The sequence below is a fragment of the Mycetomoellerius zeteki genome, unplaced genomic scaffold, assembly GCF_001594055.1.
Source record: "Mycetomoellerius zeteki isolate Tzet28-1 unplaced genomic scaffold, Tzet1.0 scaffold39, whole genome shotgun sequence".
NCBI classification, from domain to species: domain Eukaryota; kingdom Metazoa; phylum Arthropoda; class Insecta; order Hymenoptera; family Formicidae; genus Mycetomoellerius; species Mycetomoellerius zeteki.
In genome coordinates, this window is record NW_017257381.1 from 625,261 (window position 1) to 643,316 (window position 18,056).

At 30.9% G+C, this 18,056-nt stretch overlaps 1 protein-coding gene and 1 pseudogene across 1 annotated transcript in view; both read left to right on the forward strand.

Moving 5' to 3' along the window:
* Positions 1-382: 382 nt before the first annotated feature.
* Positions 383-1,462, forward strand: LOC108726144 (uncharacterized; annotated as a pseudogene).
* Positions 1,463-6,616: 5,154 nt separating this feature from the next.
* LOC108726179 (uncharacterized) overlaps positions 6,617-18,056 on the forward strand; it is a 39,173-nt gene continuing 27,733 nt past the window's right edge. Inside the window, exons 1-2 of the mRNA XM_018453605.1 lie at positions 6,617-7,550; positions 7,629-7,735. Coding sequence (XP_018309107.1) covers positions 7,470-7,550; positions 7,629-7,735 — 188 coding nt within the window. The 5' untranslated portion in view covers positions 6,617-7,469. The remainder of the gene's footprint in view (positions 7,551-7,628; positions 7,736-18,056) is intronic.

The following is an 18,056-nucleotide window of genomic DNA, read 5'->3' on the forward strand; positions in this document are numbered from 1 at the left end:
TTGCGTTAGCCTATCCGCAATATCAGTATAGGATTTCGATAGGCTAACACAATCAAAAATTGACTGATGCAGCCAATTAAAAATGCTATGCCATATTTTACCATCTAATTTGCTGCAGCAGCCAATCTTTTTTTTCAGTGTGTGAATGCAATTTGTTCACTTTACTTTAAACATAAAAAATAAACTGCTTTACAATAATTGTAGATACGAGGGCAAGTCAATAAGTTCTTAGGAAATCTGTCAGAGAGCACTCGCAGTGTCATGTCACATTACTTTTTGACAAGTAGCATCAGCTGATTACTGTCAAATTTTGAGCGAAATTCATCGCGTAGTTTCATTTCTGTAGACGATTAAAGCGAACAACCTTTGTATTTTTTGCAAAATGGAAGAAAACAAGTTTCGTGCAGTGATCAAACATCTACATATAAAAGGTTTAACGCTGAAAGAAATCAAAACCGGTTGGATAATGTTCATAGCACATCTGCACCAGAGTGAATGAATTTAAACGTGGTCGTACATCCACATGTGATGCACTTCGTTCGAAACGTCCAATTGAGGCTGGTACGCCAAAAATCATCAATAAAGTCCACGATATTGTTTTGACTGATCGACGAGTGAAAGTGCGCGAACTTGTTGAGGCCACAGGCATATCACATGGCACAGTGATTTCAATTTTGCATGAAGAATTGGGTATGAAAAAGCTATCGGCAAGATGGGTGCCGCGTTTATTCACTGTGGACTATAAGCGCGACCGTGTGACGATTTCAAAACAATGTTTGGAGATGTTTCAACGTAATCCAGATGAATTTCTGCGTCGATTCATTACTGTGGACGAAACATGGATCCATTACTTCACATCTGAGACGAAGGAACAGTGTCATCAAAACAATGGACTTCATCGGGTGAACAAGTTTCATGAAGAAGGCGAAGACCGTGAAATCGGCCGGAAAGGTGATGGCCACAGTTTTTTGGGATAATTCATATCGATTACCCCTTTCGTCGAAGCAAACGATCAATAGTGATTATTACGCAGCCTTATTGGACCGTTTCAACAACATTTTAAAGAAAAAATGTCCCCATTTGGCGAAGAAGAAAGTGCTCTTCCATCAAGACAATGCACGGGTTCACACGTGCCCGGCACCGATGGCCAAATTCAACGAATTCCGCTACGAATTGCTTCCCCATCCAGCATATTCGCCAGATTTAGCCCCCTGCGACTATTTCCTGTTTCCAAACCTGAAGAAATGGTTCGGAGGAAAGAGATTCACCACCAGAGAGCAGCTTATCGCCAAAACAGAGGCTTATTTTGAAAGGTTAGACAAATCATATTATTCGGACGACTTGAAAAAGTTGGAGAATCGTTGGATCAAGTGTATCGAGCTGAAAGGAAACTATGTTGGGAAATAAAAATGAATCGATCAAAAAAAATGTGTTTTACTATGTTTTTCTAAAAACTTATTGACTTGCCCTCGTAAAAATAGGACCATCTAGAGCAAATTTTCAATCCAGAGCAAATTTTCAATCTAGAGCAAAAAAATGAGTCAAAAACCTCGAAATCTGCTTTTATTGATATATTCTAAGACCATTGACAAAAACTTGTGATTAAACCTAGACCATATGTTTCCCGAGTTGAGAAATACTTTTCAGCCGTCTATACGGCTACACATATCTACATCCTCTACACTTCTTGCATAACTTCTAACGATGAACTCTGAGTACCTCACATTACAGACACAGGTTAAACCCAATAATTCCCAAGGAATTACACCACAGATAAACTTTCAGGCAAGCAGCCATCAGACACAATAACTGCCCGTACATCACATTTGTACCGTTGTATCTGTGAATATCTAAAAAAAGATCGATTTATGTTCGTGCGTGCTTCCGCACTCTTTTGTCTTTAAATAATCTATGTAATGGATTTTTCTTGAGCTTGTTTTTTTTTCGTCGGCATTTCTTTCTTCAATGTCCAACAAAAGTCAACCATTATTGATGTCCCATCTTCCTTGATACAGTCTTTCCATTTCTTTTATGTCTTGATGAAACCTTGCTCTTCACTGAAGTCCCTAAGGTTTTCAGGAAAGTAGTCAAGGTGTGAATGGAGGAAATGTATTTTCAGAATCACGAGACAGTCTAATTTGCGGAAATTTTCTAGCATATTAGCGCGATGTTTTTGTAGTTTTCGCTTTTCTTATTACCTAAAAATTTGTCTACAACTTCTTTGAAGCTAACTCATGCTGCCTTCTCGATGTCAGTCATTTCAGTAACATAAGATTCATCTTTCAACAGTGTACGAATTTGTGTCCGTCGAAAATTCCCTCTTTCAACTTAGACACTTCAGACACTTGGCTGAACGTTTGTCTCAAATATTCAAAGCACCATCCTTCTTTGTCAAAAGCTTTGACGAATTGTTTCATCAAGCCTAGTTTAATGTGAAAGGGAGAGAGAAGAATTTTTGAAGACTCAACCAATGGTTGGTTTTTAATATTCATCGAACCAGGTTCTAAAAATGATCTTGTTGGTCACTTTTCTTTTTTATAATGATTTTCCCGATCTCTACTATCCCACTGACATAGAAAACACGGATACTTGTAAAGCCCGATTGTTGTCCTAGAATCATAAACAATATTGAGATCTCTGCAAATTTTCCATTCATGTTCCTCATACTTAATTTTTTTCAAAACCATTTCTATACTCGAATACTCTTTTTTCAGCACCGGGAAACATATGGTCTAGGTTTAATCATAAGTTTTTGTCAATGGTCTTAGAATATATCAATAAAAACAGATTTTCGAGGTTTTTGACCCATTTTTTACTCTAGATTGAAAATTTGTCCTGGATGGTCCTTTTTTATGTCAGATTCGTATTCAGTGATTCAAAATACATAAGAATAGCTGGGTCTCCACTCCAGTACAGGATACTTTTTTTTATGGACCTGTGTTATTATAGAAAATCAGAAGATTATATTTGACACAAAAGACGATCTTTTCTTGAAGATTTCTGAATTTTTATTCACATCATCCACTTTGTCACAAGAGAGAAGCATAGGTTTTAACTTTGTAGACAAAATAGTATGATTGTCCCATTCTTGTTTTCATAAAAAAATTTAATTAATGGGATTCATATATTTCTGAGCAATGGTTATCCTTTAAATTAATTTAGCATTAAAGATCCTAGCTTAGAACGTTATGGCCAGTATTTCCTATTTTCCATTTGATTAGTTTCAAATTTTACGGTCCAATAAGATTCTTATTGTTTATATTATGTCGCCAGAAAGGCATCTGTTTCCATACATATACTGATTGCTTTTATTTTTTCTACGCGCGCGACGATTGAAAAAAGATTAAATTATTATATAATATTCATAATAACTTAACATATAAAGATATTCATTTACAGGTCAAAGATAAATTCTTCACAATACCTTATGTAAAGTCAATATTTGAAACTTTTTTACCACTAACAGCGAAATTCAATTGTAAATTGGCTTTTACCACACTTAATACATTAAAAAGCTTCATAAAAAGAGGCAAAAACCATCCTGAATTGTTATCAAATCAGAATGTTGTCTATAAAATTTCCTATGAAGATTGTAAAGGCAGTTATGTTGGTCAAACCGAAACAAAATTAAAGACTAGATTACATAAACGTATTTCAGATATAAATTAAAAAAACAGGTTCTCCATCATAGTTATTACTGACCATTGCATTAATTACAATAATAATTTTAATTAGGAGGACGTCAAAATTTTAGATAATGAACCCTTTTATAACAAGAGATTAATCTCTGAATCCATGTTAAAAGACAAAGACAGGGTTTGAATAAATAAATTGAAACAGAATCTCTATTAGAATCCTATCTTTAAATTATACACTTTCCCCTTCTTAGATCTTTTTCCTTTCCTTAATTGCTCCCCCTTCTTAGTCCTCTTTCCCCTTCCATACTTATTCCCTATTTTTCTATTTTACTTACTTCTTTTTTCATTTCTCATAATCATTTTATGTTACAATGTCTCTTGATGCATATCGCACTATTGTTTCTTTTTATTTCATTTAATTATTAAATCTTGACTGTGTTTTTACCGTTTGATTCATTTGGATCTAAATTTGTATTTTTGGACTCATATTTATTAAGGTATATTGATACAATTTTTGTATTCTAATTTCGATCAATTTATAGTTGAATATACATTGATGTTATATAGATCATTGTAATTTAATTACTACTAACAACTGTTAAGTTACAATGGATTATTAGTGAACAATTTTTATCAACAGAACTTATATTCATACAAAGAATGAAATCCACCCAGTAGGACAATCAATAATTATTGCGGATGACTAATATATATTCCCGTAGATTCAGAGGTGTACCACTTTTGTCAACCATAAAACACATGAACTTTTGAATAGAATACAGTAATTTTATGTATTTCTTTATTTCATATTTCTCTTATTATAATATTGTATACATAACGAATTTTATGTTATAATTTCAATTTTAATATAACATTGATATCGAAACGTTTGTAGTGTTTATGTTTAAAATGTTGATCATTATTTTTCAAAGATTAAAGTTCTTCAATAAGAATCTTATTAGACCATGGAATTTGAAACTCATCAAATAGGAAACAGGAAATCCTGACCATAACGGTCTAAACTTTTTTTAAGATCTTTAATGCTAAACTAATTTAAAGTTAATTAATATATACTATATGTACATAAATATACCTACATATATACCATATTGTAGTCATTTGAACTACGCGCCGAAATTTTTCCGGACTTGAAACGCAGCTAAATTACGAAATAATATCACAATTAAATTTTTGATGCTCAATAGGTATTTATTAGAGAGATCTAATATAATAGAAAGCTGTAAATATTTATTGCGAAAAATATTACCTCGGCTGGGAGTCGAACTCGAAATCTCCTGCATTCCGTGCATTAAAGTTATTGTTTCGGCTGGTACTTCTTCTTGTTTATTATTGTCAATTTTATTGTATTGAAACACATTATTATTTATATATCTTTAAAAAAATTAATTTTATCAAAGTTAGAATCTCTGTTTTTTACTTTATCAAGTAACTTGCTTGCATTTATCGTATATAGTGTGTGCATGATGTATATATGTAAACAAAACAATATTTTATTGATACATTAAATTGTTTTACATTTATAAAAATTGTTTTGCACGTCCGTTTTTCATTTTTGCATACTTCACGTGTTCGTTTTAATTATTCATTTCACATAATTATGCATTTTCAAAAGCTCGATTTTATAAATAGAAACATCTTCATATTACAATACTTGTATTATCAGAATATGGAAGTTATAGGAAAGTAAATTCTGTCAATCGAGCGTTATCGTACATACATTAATATCAGAAAAGAAATAAATAGTTAAGAAAGATAGTGCATTTAAATAATGTTAAGAATGTAATGAATTGTACACTATAATATTTTATTGAGATATCGATTTTACCTCAAATACATTTTTGCAAAATATGAGATATTCTTCCCGTAATAAAATTTGGCAACTAAACCTTGAAAATTAAATATTTTTCATATTGTAAGTTTTGAAATGGTGTATTAATATTACTATATATAGTATATTATTATATTCAAGATTCCAAACAAATTCACATAAACATTTATTGAATGTGAAGTTAGCTGGAATCCTGAATGTCCTGATATATACTAGTATTAGGCCTGTTCTTTTTATATATAAATAATAATTAATAAATCGAATGCAAAAAAGGTTTCAATTATGTATCTAGCCGATATATTAGATAATAAAGTATCTGTCATATTAACGAATATTGATAAATCACAAATTACCTCTATTCTCTTTTATAAATAATAGATTTTCTTCTAACTGTAAGTTATATAAATATCCACATTTGATTAATCTCTCTGATATAACGTACATTTCTATTTCTCTTCGTCTTTTTCTCTTAAAAAAATACTTAATAAGACAAAATCGATATAATTTTCCTGGATTTGAGTTATCTGCGCTAGCTTAAAGAAATATAATTTATTCCTTTTTTTAACGCATAACTTTCCTTTAATATCAATATGTGTCGTATCAATGACGTTTCTTGAAATGTTATATAATTGTATTAATAATGTAGTAAAGTCGAACGCGTTTTATATAATTAATGGCGACATTAAAATCGCCAAATTTCAACTTCTGCGCTGCATTTTAATCTCCATAGAAGAATTTTTATTTTCGTCTGACCTATAATTATTTTCGCATATGCGTCTCGATAGACGCAGCAGGTCGTAACATTCACATTGACACATGAATCAGATGTAGTTATAACGGCTCAATTGTAAATATGACATAGAAGAAGGGTAGCTGTATTAGGCTTAAAGTCATTAATCCGAAAAGTATGAGTCCCTCTAAAAATTGCAAGCATGATTCTTTGAAAATTTCGCTGGTGGCATTGGTTATGTGACTCAAGCTCTCCCTCGACGCTATACATCTATACCCCTCTATTCCTCGTCCCTTTGCCCGGCGTTTGTCTCTCTTTCTCCCACTCACGAACCCGGGTACGCTCGCTCATTCAAGCTCGACCCCAGTCGACTCGACAACGATTCAGTCGCGGTCGACCCGCCACGCTGCGAGCTGAGTACGCGTTTGCTCCGAGGTGCTTCTTTCTCTCCTTCATTCGTCTCTGCTTCTCCTCTCTTTTTTCTCCCGTATCTCTATTTGACCACCTCCGTCTTCCTATTGCACTATGTTCTCTCCTTCACTTTCTAACTCTCGTTTCTTCTCGTTTCGTCTCCTCTTATTCCGATCGAGTCATCGTTCTTTAAGAAAGATAATGCAGTTCTCTTAAAGGAACAACGAGATTTCTCTTCAACTCACCAGCTGAAGGAAAGCGAACTTGTGAATCAGGATTTGTTTGATATATCTCCATGGTGAAGGAGCGAGAGAAAAGACAAAGAGTTGTGTGGGTGGAAGAGAGAGATAATCGCAAAATCGACTTGGAGGTTCGAAGCTCCAGGTTTGGAGCTTGCGCCGCCGCGATTCGGGAGCTTGGACTCGCGTGCGACAGCGCAGCGGATCTTGACAATTTTCTCACATTGCGAATGCGTCGATGAGAGCTCGTCCCTGGAATCACAGCGAATTTGTACTGAATCGCTCTTATGTACGAGCAAACGAATGTCGAGTGGGCGAATATGTCGCGAATTCGTGTAAAGAGGAATCATGACCGTGGAAAAAGGACGTTAGAATATACAATCGACAACTATTACACATGTGTCGCTTCGCTCAAACGTGGAAACGAGCTCTTTCGACCACGTCGACTTCCGTTTATGCCTAATAATTAATCTAAGACTACGGAAGAAAACTCTTATACAAATGTATGTATGAAGGTTTTTCATCGAAGAATATATATCCACGAGGAGGCAAGAAAAGGGGCGCGAGGATCGTGACAGCTTCAAAGATCGACGCATTCGGAGATGTTCTTCAAGGGCTGCGCGGTCCAGGACTGGACAACTCACTCGTGTAAAAGGATGTATGTGCTGTCGATATGTGACTCGGTGAGCAACGCGCTGCGATAATGGAGTGATTCAGTAGTCGTGATAACGCCTACGGTACACGTGCGCGAATGCCATCAGATACGAGGGAGTCCTGTGAGAACGTGCTACATCAGGTGCTTGACGCTTGACAGAACCAATTTTACTGGAAATTGCAAGGGATTGCAAGTGGAGATCCGAGAACTTATGTGAGTTTTCTATGACATACATACCTACGCATTATAACGTTATTTCGATGATTATGACAAGACTTATTATTTCTGATGTTATGAACGTTCTTCATCATACCCAAATAAAGAAATCAGAAATATCGAAAAAATTTCGTTTATATACATTTAAATTATAGATTCGATTATATGACACCTCAATTCTGATGATATGAGTGTACTGATAAAATTATTATGCTTGCATTATTGTATATTATTTAGGTTTCATGTGATTGTTTCTTCCCATTATGAAAATAACATTTTAAAATAAAATAAACGGAATGTTTTTTGTAGAAATAATTACGCATATAAGTAAAGCTACAATATTAAACGATACAAATCATATAGTTTGATAATTTTGACATGATTTTGAAAACAGAAACGCAAACAGGTTTTTATTACTAATAGAAACTTTAGAAATTAATGAAAAATGGCCAGATAATTCGTATCCTAAACTTATACATTCATATATTAATATTGTTAACTTTTAATACATTCATGTCACGTTCCATGTAAGATTTAAATGAAATATTGAATTTGAAAAATTGCCATAACATGTTTGATACATACTTTTTGTTATACTTTTATATCGCTAAATATATAAATTTGTAGAAGGGAGAGTTCTCAATATCATATTAAATATTAATATATTAATTAATAAGTTAAAGGCGCGCAGTTTGAAGGATTACGAATATGGTATATATGCAAGTACATATATAGTATATATATAAATCACATTGAATTATTTAAGCATTAAAAAATTAGCTTCGATCGATATAGGCATTTTAATTTCTAGTAAATTCTAGTTAAATTGATTGTGTTCCCACATGTTACGGTCTAAAATAAGATTCTTATTGTTCATATTAGTTAATCTAAATATATATATTTCGCGGAGATATTTTAAAAAATATATTTTATAACTGAAATGTAATAATCTATGCTAATTATATTTCTCTACTTACAATAAATTTACTCTAGAGCTATACAAGTAACACGAATTACAAGACTATTAACAGATTTTTATGTACATTTGTATGTTGATTCACTGTCGTGTCGACAAACAGATTTTGTTTACTAGCTTAGCGAGTCCGCACATACGCGAAGCGCGAGAAAATTATATTTAGCAATTATGAGATCCTATCGTGTCGCACGGTATTGCTATGCGTGACATGAGAAATAAGTATTTGCAGCTATTTGTCCGCGTGCGCTTGCGCTATATTTCGTTTGCAACTTTCGATACAGAATATTGTCAACGTGTGTTATAAATTTTCTATTTATATAGTAAATTATCTAAGTCGATCAAATTTGTATGTTCCTTGAAACAAGAAATAAAAATAGGAATGATATAAAAACAGGAGTGAAAACAAAATTTTTAACAAATAATAGAAAAGTGCAATTATTGTTTATTATAACATTAAGTGTTTGTATAAAATTCTTTATATAAAACAGTTTATAAAAGATTCAATTTTTATGTTAAGAAAACCTATACTGGTCTCACGCATGCGCGTATTCGCGCGCTGACGCGCATACACACACACACACACACACACACACACACTTACACACACATTAAAATATGAATCAAGTTTATTTACAAGTGCACTTTCGAAACAGCAGGCACTTGTGTATCAATTACAACATAGCAATATTACCTATATGTTCTATTCATTTTTGTGCTTTAAGAAACTTTTGATTCAAATAATAATACTTTATGCCTTCACATTACAATGGATATTTATTATGCGCATCATTAGACAATTTTGATAAACTTAATTGATGAACTTTATATATCTCAGAGAGTGTGTATTCTAAAGATACGTGCATAATAAGGTACGCCTATAATAAGCTATATATAATATTTGACAAAATTATATTTTATCTACAAAACTTTATTTATATAATGTATAAATAAATGTGAATTAAATTTTTCGTTATATGTACATGTATATTTAATATAAATTATATTTTGTATAAAAAAATTAAAATGTTAACTTCTATATTAAAAATGCATTATAAAATTGATATTTAATTCGTCATAACTGTTTGTATCTATGTATATAAAACTGTATTCCAGATGCATTCGTTATCCAATATTATAGACAACTTAAATAGTATTGATTTTATATTTTTTAAATTTATTTTATCAAATTATATTTACAACCTGTAGAGAGATCTAATGTTGGCCAATTTTACTAAAAAAGAGTTATTAATTACGTATTTTAAATATTTTAAGTATTAAAATCATTGCTGTTCAGTTCTTTTAGTACTCCAAATAAGTAATTAATTAATACTTTCAGTAATAAATAAATTAGCCAATAAACTAAATTTCTGTAAGGAAATGCATTTATAATAACATGCAGCGATTTTAAAGAATTAGTGTTTCAAAATCGAAATAAATATTCATTTCTTCCGAAGAGTTGGTCACTAGCGGTTATAATGTACAAAAATTATTTAATCCTTAATACGGATTACTTTTAAATTACCTCGGATTAAGACTTAAGATTACCTAATACTACCTCAAATCATTTCAGATTATCAAATATTATCTCGTATTACCTTAGAGTATTTAAAATTACGTCATATTTTCTGAGATATTATCTGAGAATTTTCCAAATTTACTTTGCTCATTTAAGATTATCTTATACGAGTAAAGTATTATTTCTTCAGATCACTCCAGAATATCTTTATACACCACTATGACAAGTACCTTTGAGAACATCGATTTTAGATTTTCACTGCTTAAGAAAGAAACGCAATTTTACAAAACAAATATTTATTGTATACAGGAATATAAAAATATAAAAATTTCGTAAACAGAATATGTATTATATGTATAGATAGTAAAAAGTTCGACTACTCCGACTACTCGTAATGTTTGAGATTTTTTAATACTAACAAGACAATATTCAATTGAATACAAATATTAATAGGTATTTTATAAAATAAAAAATATTTAAAAAAACACCAATAGTAACACAGACTCTTTGTTAAACGATATCACAGTATTAAATTAAAAATTTTGTGACTAATTAAGTTATGTATAAATAAAAAGGTACATTTACGAAACAAATATCTGAAAATTTTTGTGTATGTACTTAAACATTATTAGTCCTGACGTAACAATTTTTTTTAACTTTTTTGAATTGTTTTATGATCAGTTTTTTATTAGATTGAGAAATAGTTAAAGGATTAACCCCCTGCATACTAATAGGGATATAAAATATGTATCTATATATTCTCAACTTCTTGAATATCATCTTTTTACAGCCACTTAAAAACCTCTAAATTTTTAAACAGAAATTTTATTTTAAATATTTGATTAATATATTATTGTAAAAAGGTGTAAAAATGCTCGTCAATGACGTTCACTAATTTAAAAAATCAAAGATTTCCTCAAATTATCTGAGACTACTTTAAGAATACTTTAAGAATTACCTATAGATTATTTGATATTACCCTTAGATTACTTAGGATTTCCTATTAGATTACCAAAGACTACTTGAGAACGCTAAAGATTATTTAGATTTACCAAAAATTATCTTAGATTCCTAAAATTTCGTTTGGATTGCCATTAAATTACCTAACCTTTATACAAAAATTACATTAGCGACCAATGATGAATTAGTGACTCTCGTTTTTATCAGTGTTCTTTTTAATTGGTAATAATCAGTCAAATCATATGAGAAAAATTAAAAACAATTACAGTTTGAAATAGGACCGAACATAGAATAACTCTAATTAAGTATGAAAAATTCCCATTTTCGATCGAAGCAGATCTTAAATGCTTTAATTATTTAGTGTAAATTTATATATATACGAGGGCAATTTGAAAAGTCCGTGCAAAGTCTAAAATATGGTATCACCAGTACGTATCGAGATTATTTTTAGTATCTGACAACTCTTAGAGGATTACACATCAAATTTCAGTGAGATAGATCCACTACTCTGTGTTTGGCATTTATTTGAATCGATCAAGTACTGTGATTTGTGAAAAATGAATAAGAAAGAATTTCGTGTAGTGTAACCACAAAATTGTTCGATTTACGCTACGAAGTCCAAATTTAAAGAATAGGTAGGATGCGGAAGGACTTAACAATTGATATTTCCAAATTCAGATATTTACGTAACCAATACCTATGTATATACAAATTTTTAATAAAATCAAAATTTAACACTTCATAAAGTTTTCTCGTAAGTGATTGTGCATGATGTATGTATAAAATGTAGATATTATTACATCATTCTTTTTATGATATTATTGTGTTTGATAATTGCAAGTGTAATAATCATTATTTTCTTTGACAGTTTTATTGAATTTATTGAAAAGTATACAGTTATTCCAATAATTTCATGTTATTTTTAGACAAGATAATATAATAATAAAAGATAAATACGTGTACACTATCCTCTATACAAGGTGTCCCATTTTAAATAATGCATTAAGATTTTTCGAAAACTATGGTAGATACGGAAAACGTTTCAAACAAAAGTTGTATGGTTCAGAGGGGGACATAAAAAGATATCATTGATTTGACCTTGGGTGGCGTTCTTAAGGACAAATCAAGATCAAATTGATTTTTTTTAATGGAACACCTCACTTTTAATGCCAGAATTTAATAACTGGTATGTTTTGAAAAGCTCTCGAGGTAAGCTACAAGAAAATGTAATGAAAAATAGGGGATTCCGTTTAAAAAAATCGATATGACCTTGACCTGGCCTTGGCGACACCATCCAAGGTCAAATCAATAATACCTTGTTATGTCTCCCTCCGAACCATACAACTTTTGTTTGAAACATGTTTCCGTATCTACCATAGTTTTCGAGAAATCTTAATACATTATTTAAAATGGGACATCTTGTATAAATATATTTGTAGAAATAAAGATATAATAACTTAATAATAGAAAAGTATCTAGTAGTTAATTTTTAACGATTAAGAACAGATTTGTAAACCTGAGTTCAAATAAAGTTAATAAGAACGAATGAATTGTAAATGAATATTGCAATGAACATCAGTGAACGAGATAGAACGTGTTCGACATATATTTGTCCGTACTTGCGGCGCCATCGATTCGATCAAGCTCGCTCGTAGACGTTTGTTTGCACTCATATGTAATCGTGTATTTAATCTGAATCCGTCTTTTATCCATCCGTTTCTCAAGAGAACCTCTATTAAAGAACAATGGATATCCGGTGAATGTACGTGTTGTTCATAATACGGCACACACACACACACACACACAACGCGCGCGCGCGCTGACGGGTACGCACGCACGCATATGAAAATTCATAAATTCTTACAATCTGTGTTGAAATTTACGGAGAATTTAATTACCAACGAGTGTAATGGGGGAATATTCCGCTTAAGAGGAATGCTTTAGTACTAAACGCAGCTCTTAGTCAAAATATAGTATACATAATCAACAAGACATATAGATTCGATTTCAGCGTCTCATCACTTCGTTATATATTATATAGATATAGTATACAACGCCGCTCGTATAATGTTATATGTATAATTTATATTAATTTTTTTATTCTTTTTATAGTTAAATATTAAAATTCAATTCAATTACCTATTTTTTTTGTTTATTATAATAGTTTTACATACTTCGAGTTTATATCTATTGAATTAAAGCATATTGTAAATTATAATAATTTTCAACAATTTATATTAGGAGTCCTTATGTGTTATTGTTTGACATACTCTCTCAATAGATCCATGACAAACGTACTAAAACAACATTACAGATATGTCCAATCAGAATTTATATGTAAGTAATTCTTTCAAAAAATCACTTTATTTGCAACATTTCCTTTTTAATATAAAAAAAATATTACATCACCTTAATGTTTTCATTACTTTAGTAAATTTGGAAATTTTAATGGACATCAGGTGGACTATCTTAATGTGACGTAACCATATAATTCAACACACATAATGTAATGCGTAACTTGAGATAATCAGATACTTTTATATTACATCGACTAACATAAGTCATATAATTTGATACTCTTTTAATGTAGAAATTTTTCATTATTGTATTTATTTTATTACTGAAGAGGACCCTAACCGTGGATCGAAACGTTTAACATAATATTCAATAAATCAGATATTCGTATTAATATCCTGCGTCGGCTCTCAACGGCTTTTTCACTTTATTTTTGATATATTTCATTATAGCCTTTACATTTAATTAATTGTTTATAATAATTTTTTATATGAACTAAAAATTATAAGATATTATATACGCATAAAATTATAACATGTTGTAGATTAAATTTTATAATCAAGTGCATGTTTAAATTACGATTTTTTTTCATTCTTATTGGTGTGAAGTTTGATACAGATATTATTGTGCGATCAACCTTATTCGATTCTGCACAAGATGATAACCAATAGCAGTAATCCATTGTTCATGAAATCTCTGTAGCAAAAGTCGTTAATACTTTTTTCGCTCGACAAAAATGCATTTATATTTCTATCAATATATCACGACTTACTATCCTAATAATTGAAAGGATTTATTCTCTACAATATCTCACAATCAGACATTGAAAAATTGTTATTTAATGAAATCGTATTATATGAAAGTGTTAATATACGAGTATTAAAGTAGAGTAGTTTTTAATACATAAATAATTAAAAGGGAAAGATATAATTGTTAAACAAGGATTGAGAATTCGATAATAGCACACATTCACTTTTTTTATTAATTGTTGTTTAAAAAATAATCGATAAGAATAGAGGAGAAAGTAAAATACTATTTATGTCCTCTTATATATATACATTTTATATAATAACTTTATCAATAATCAATATTTAAAATGAAAACTTAACGACCTGGTAAATTCGTCAAAATTTTGTTTAATTGATTCTAGGATTTAATAGATTTAAAGTTGTGAAATATTTATTACTTGAGATGTTATTTATAAACATGTGGCGACACTGTATAATCAAACAAAGAGCAACTAAGGTGATAATGTGGTTCTCACCCTAAAGAATAGATGTAAAGAATTAGTTTTGTTTAAAAAACAAAATATTGCAGTATTTGTAGTCACAATATTATATATTTGCAAAAAAAAGAAAATAAAATATTGCAGAATGTATGCAAATGTGTATACGTATATATGTATGTATATACGTATGAAACTCGAATGAAACTCAAATATGGTGTCTGAAATCCGTAAAAGTCATGAATGTTCTTACAACATCGTCGATTTAAATGCGAAAATTTGACGAATCGGCTTGCAAATGATTACTATAAATGATTACGAACCTAGAGATAGAATTATAAAGTTCAACATGGCGGATTTGGAATCAGTAATCACATAAAACTTAAAATGTCTTAGTTCATAATTGTTGTTTATGTCGAGTCTTTACAGCGACCAATGACACCAGAGTATCGCATTACTTGCAAGTTAAATGATAAATATAACTTATAAAATCAATGTTGCAACAATTTGCAACAATTTTATTGCGACTGATTTTTAGAAAAAATAAGGATGTTTGGTTTGAGCTTGAGATGCAATGTTACACTAAAAAATGGTAAAAAATATATCAATTTTCGGTCGTTCTCGGCATAAACTTTACCTCACAAACACGTATTAATGCGTATACTTTAATCCTTAAAAAGGATTTTCGAATCTGTGAAAGAGAAAACAAGTATTTGTTATACAAAAATTATATGATTTAGTCGGTAATACAGACGGCTTTAGGATATTCAATTAGTTGAAATACAAAATAGCTCTTTCAAAACGTGTCTTTTTCATGCCCACTCTCCCCTACTTTTCCTCGTTGATTTTGCAGGTTGGCCTCTAAAGGAAAGAATAGCCCTCTTGTGGCTCGTCGTTTTCTACAGCATAAAATTCAATTTCATCCGATTCCACAAGACTTTTGAGGGCGTTATTACGGTCGCCTTCATACCGCGGAACTGTCGAGGATTATGGACGTCGAGCTTTGGCAAGGGTTGGAAAAGTATAACAGTGTGTTTCCAAATTATGTGACGACACAGTCGTTTAACAAATTTTAAAACAGCTACTTATGTATGCAATTATAAAAGCAAAATCTAAACGCTATTTAATATCGGAAATAAAGTGAAATATTTTAATATATACTTACTTATATATATACTTTTTAAGGTGTACAACAATATCTATTTTAGATAGCTTGCAAAATTATTTATTTAATTTTTTCCTTCTTATCAAGATCAAGAGAGAGACGTTTATCTTTACCGCAATTTATTTTAACACGCAAACACGTGCAAACACAATGATTAAATTGGAAAAAATACCTAACATCAGAGATGGTAAATCTCTAGATCAGGAGACCTCTCCCAATGACCTTGACCTTGACATATGTTGTCAAGGTCATGACTCTGAATGACCTCCAACAAGTTTTAGCCGTCGCTCGTTATTCGTTAAAAAGTTATGAATAAGAAAAATTCATTTATATAACACAAGAATTCCCTGCTTTAAAATATGTTTGATAGTCGTGCACTGTAAGGGACGCCGCGCCAACGACTGCGATTTTGATCAATTTTTTTTTATTGTAAAAAAAGATGTACAAAACATAACAATTTAAATATATAAAATATATATGTTACTGTCAATACTTCAAAGAATATTTTAGAATTTGTTTGAACTTTTAAACATCAAAATACAACTTGCACAAGAAAAAATGTCAAAATTGATCAAAGGTACACCACCTTCCTCTACCTCATGTAATAACACTTGTAATATATGTATAGGAAGATTGTAATTATTATCTATTACTTCATATACATATTTATCATTCTTATTCCTTAATAAAACTTTTACAAACATATTTTATAAATTATAGTGTCATTTTACGTCTTATTTATAAATATTATTTGTAAATTTTTCATGAACTGTACATATCCCCCTCCCCCTATGAGTAGCCGTATATTCCATCCCTATGGAATATACGGTAAAAATGCAATTTCGCTAAAATGCAGATATACGGTAAAAAAGGGTTTCAAATAGTTCTTTTTTTTAATACGAAAAATAAGTACTTCGAATTTCTAATATTTTTTTCATACTAGTAGACAGTACAAAGTTTTTACTGACATAGTTCGTTTACCTTAAAAATAATAAATAAGAATTAATGAATTAAGTTTTTGTTAGGTGCAGCGTATATACCGAAGTTACTCTAATTAAAAATTTATTACTTAGAAAGTAAAAATTCGGCCTACTAAATAAATGGCTTACCAAATTCTGAAAGTATAATTTTCTATATATAAAAACATAAAAGTCCTTTACCGTTTAGCGATATTCATAATAATAATCGAGATATTAATGTTTGCAATTGTACCAATGAGAGCACGCCGATAGAAACGCTCCGGCCGCTCGAGGTATAGCCCGACCCAGTGGTGAGGTGAGACGTGTGAGCAGCGATACCGGGCGCTAAGGAAAGGCGCGTATCCCCTCTTGCCGCTCTCAACGTACTGCCGGCGCATCCATCGTTTGACAAACTGGGTCGGGCTATTGCTGGATTCACACTGCATCCGATTTTCGTCGCATGACGCTTTGCAACCAATCAGAAAACAGGATTCCGATGAATTTTGCTTCGTATTATCGGAATTCTGTTTTCTGATTGGTTGCAAAGCGTCATGCGACGAAAATCGGATGCAGTGTGAATCCAGTATATATCTCAAGCAGCTGGAGCGTTTCTATCGACGCGCTCTCATTGGTACAATTGCAAACATTAATATCTCGATTATTATTACGAATATCGCTAAACGGTAAAGGACTTTTATGTTTATTTCGATCCCATCTACCTTCTTGTGGGCGGTGGGAGAAGTCTCGCCGGACACCCTGTATATGTGTATACAGTATATACAGGATGTCCTGAAAATCGAGTCAATACTTTGAGAAGTAATTCGGGACCCAAAAAACAGGAAACAGAAAACTGTATAAATTTAGATCCGGAAATAAGTCGTTTTGGAGTTATAATCACTTTTATGTTAAAAAAATTGTTAATTATTTTTCATAATTACAATCGTAATTTATTTTATAGTGTTTTAACATAAATAACTACATACCTCCACGTGGTACATCCTGGTTAACGCCAAAATAATCCAAATGTAGTTATTTATGTTAAAACACTATGAAATAAATTTCGATTGTGATTATGAAAAATAAATTAGAATTTTTTAAAATATAAAAATTATAACTCGGAAATGATTTATTTCCGGATTTATATTTATATAGTTTTTTTTTCCTTCGTTTTGGATCCCGAATTATTTTCCGAAGTATTGACTTCGATTTTCCGGACACCCTG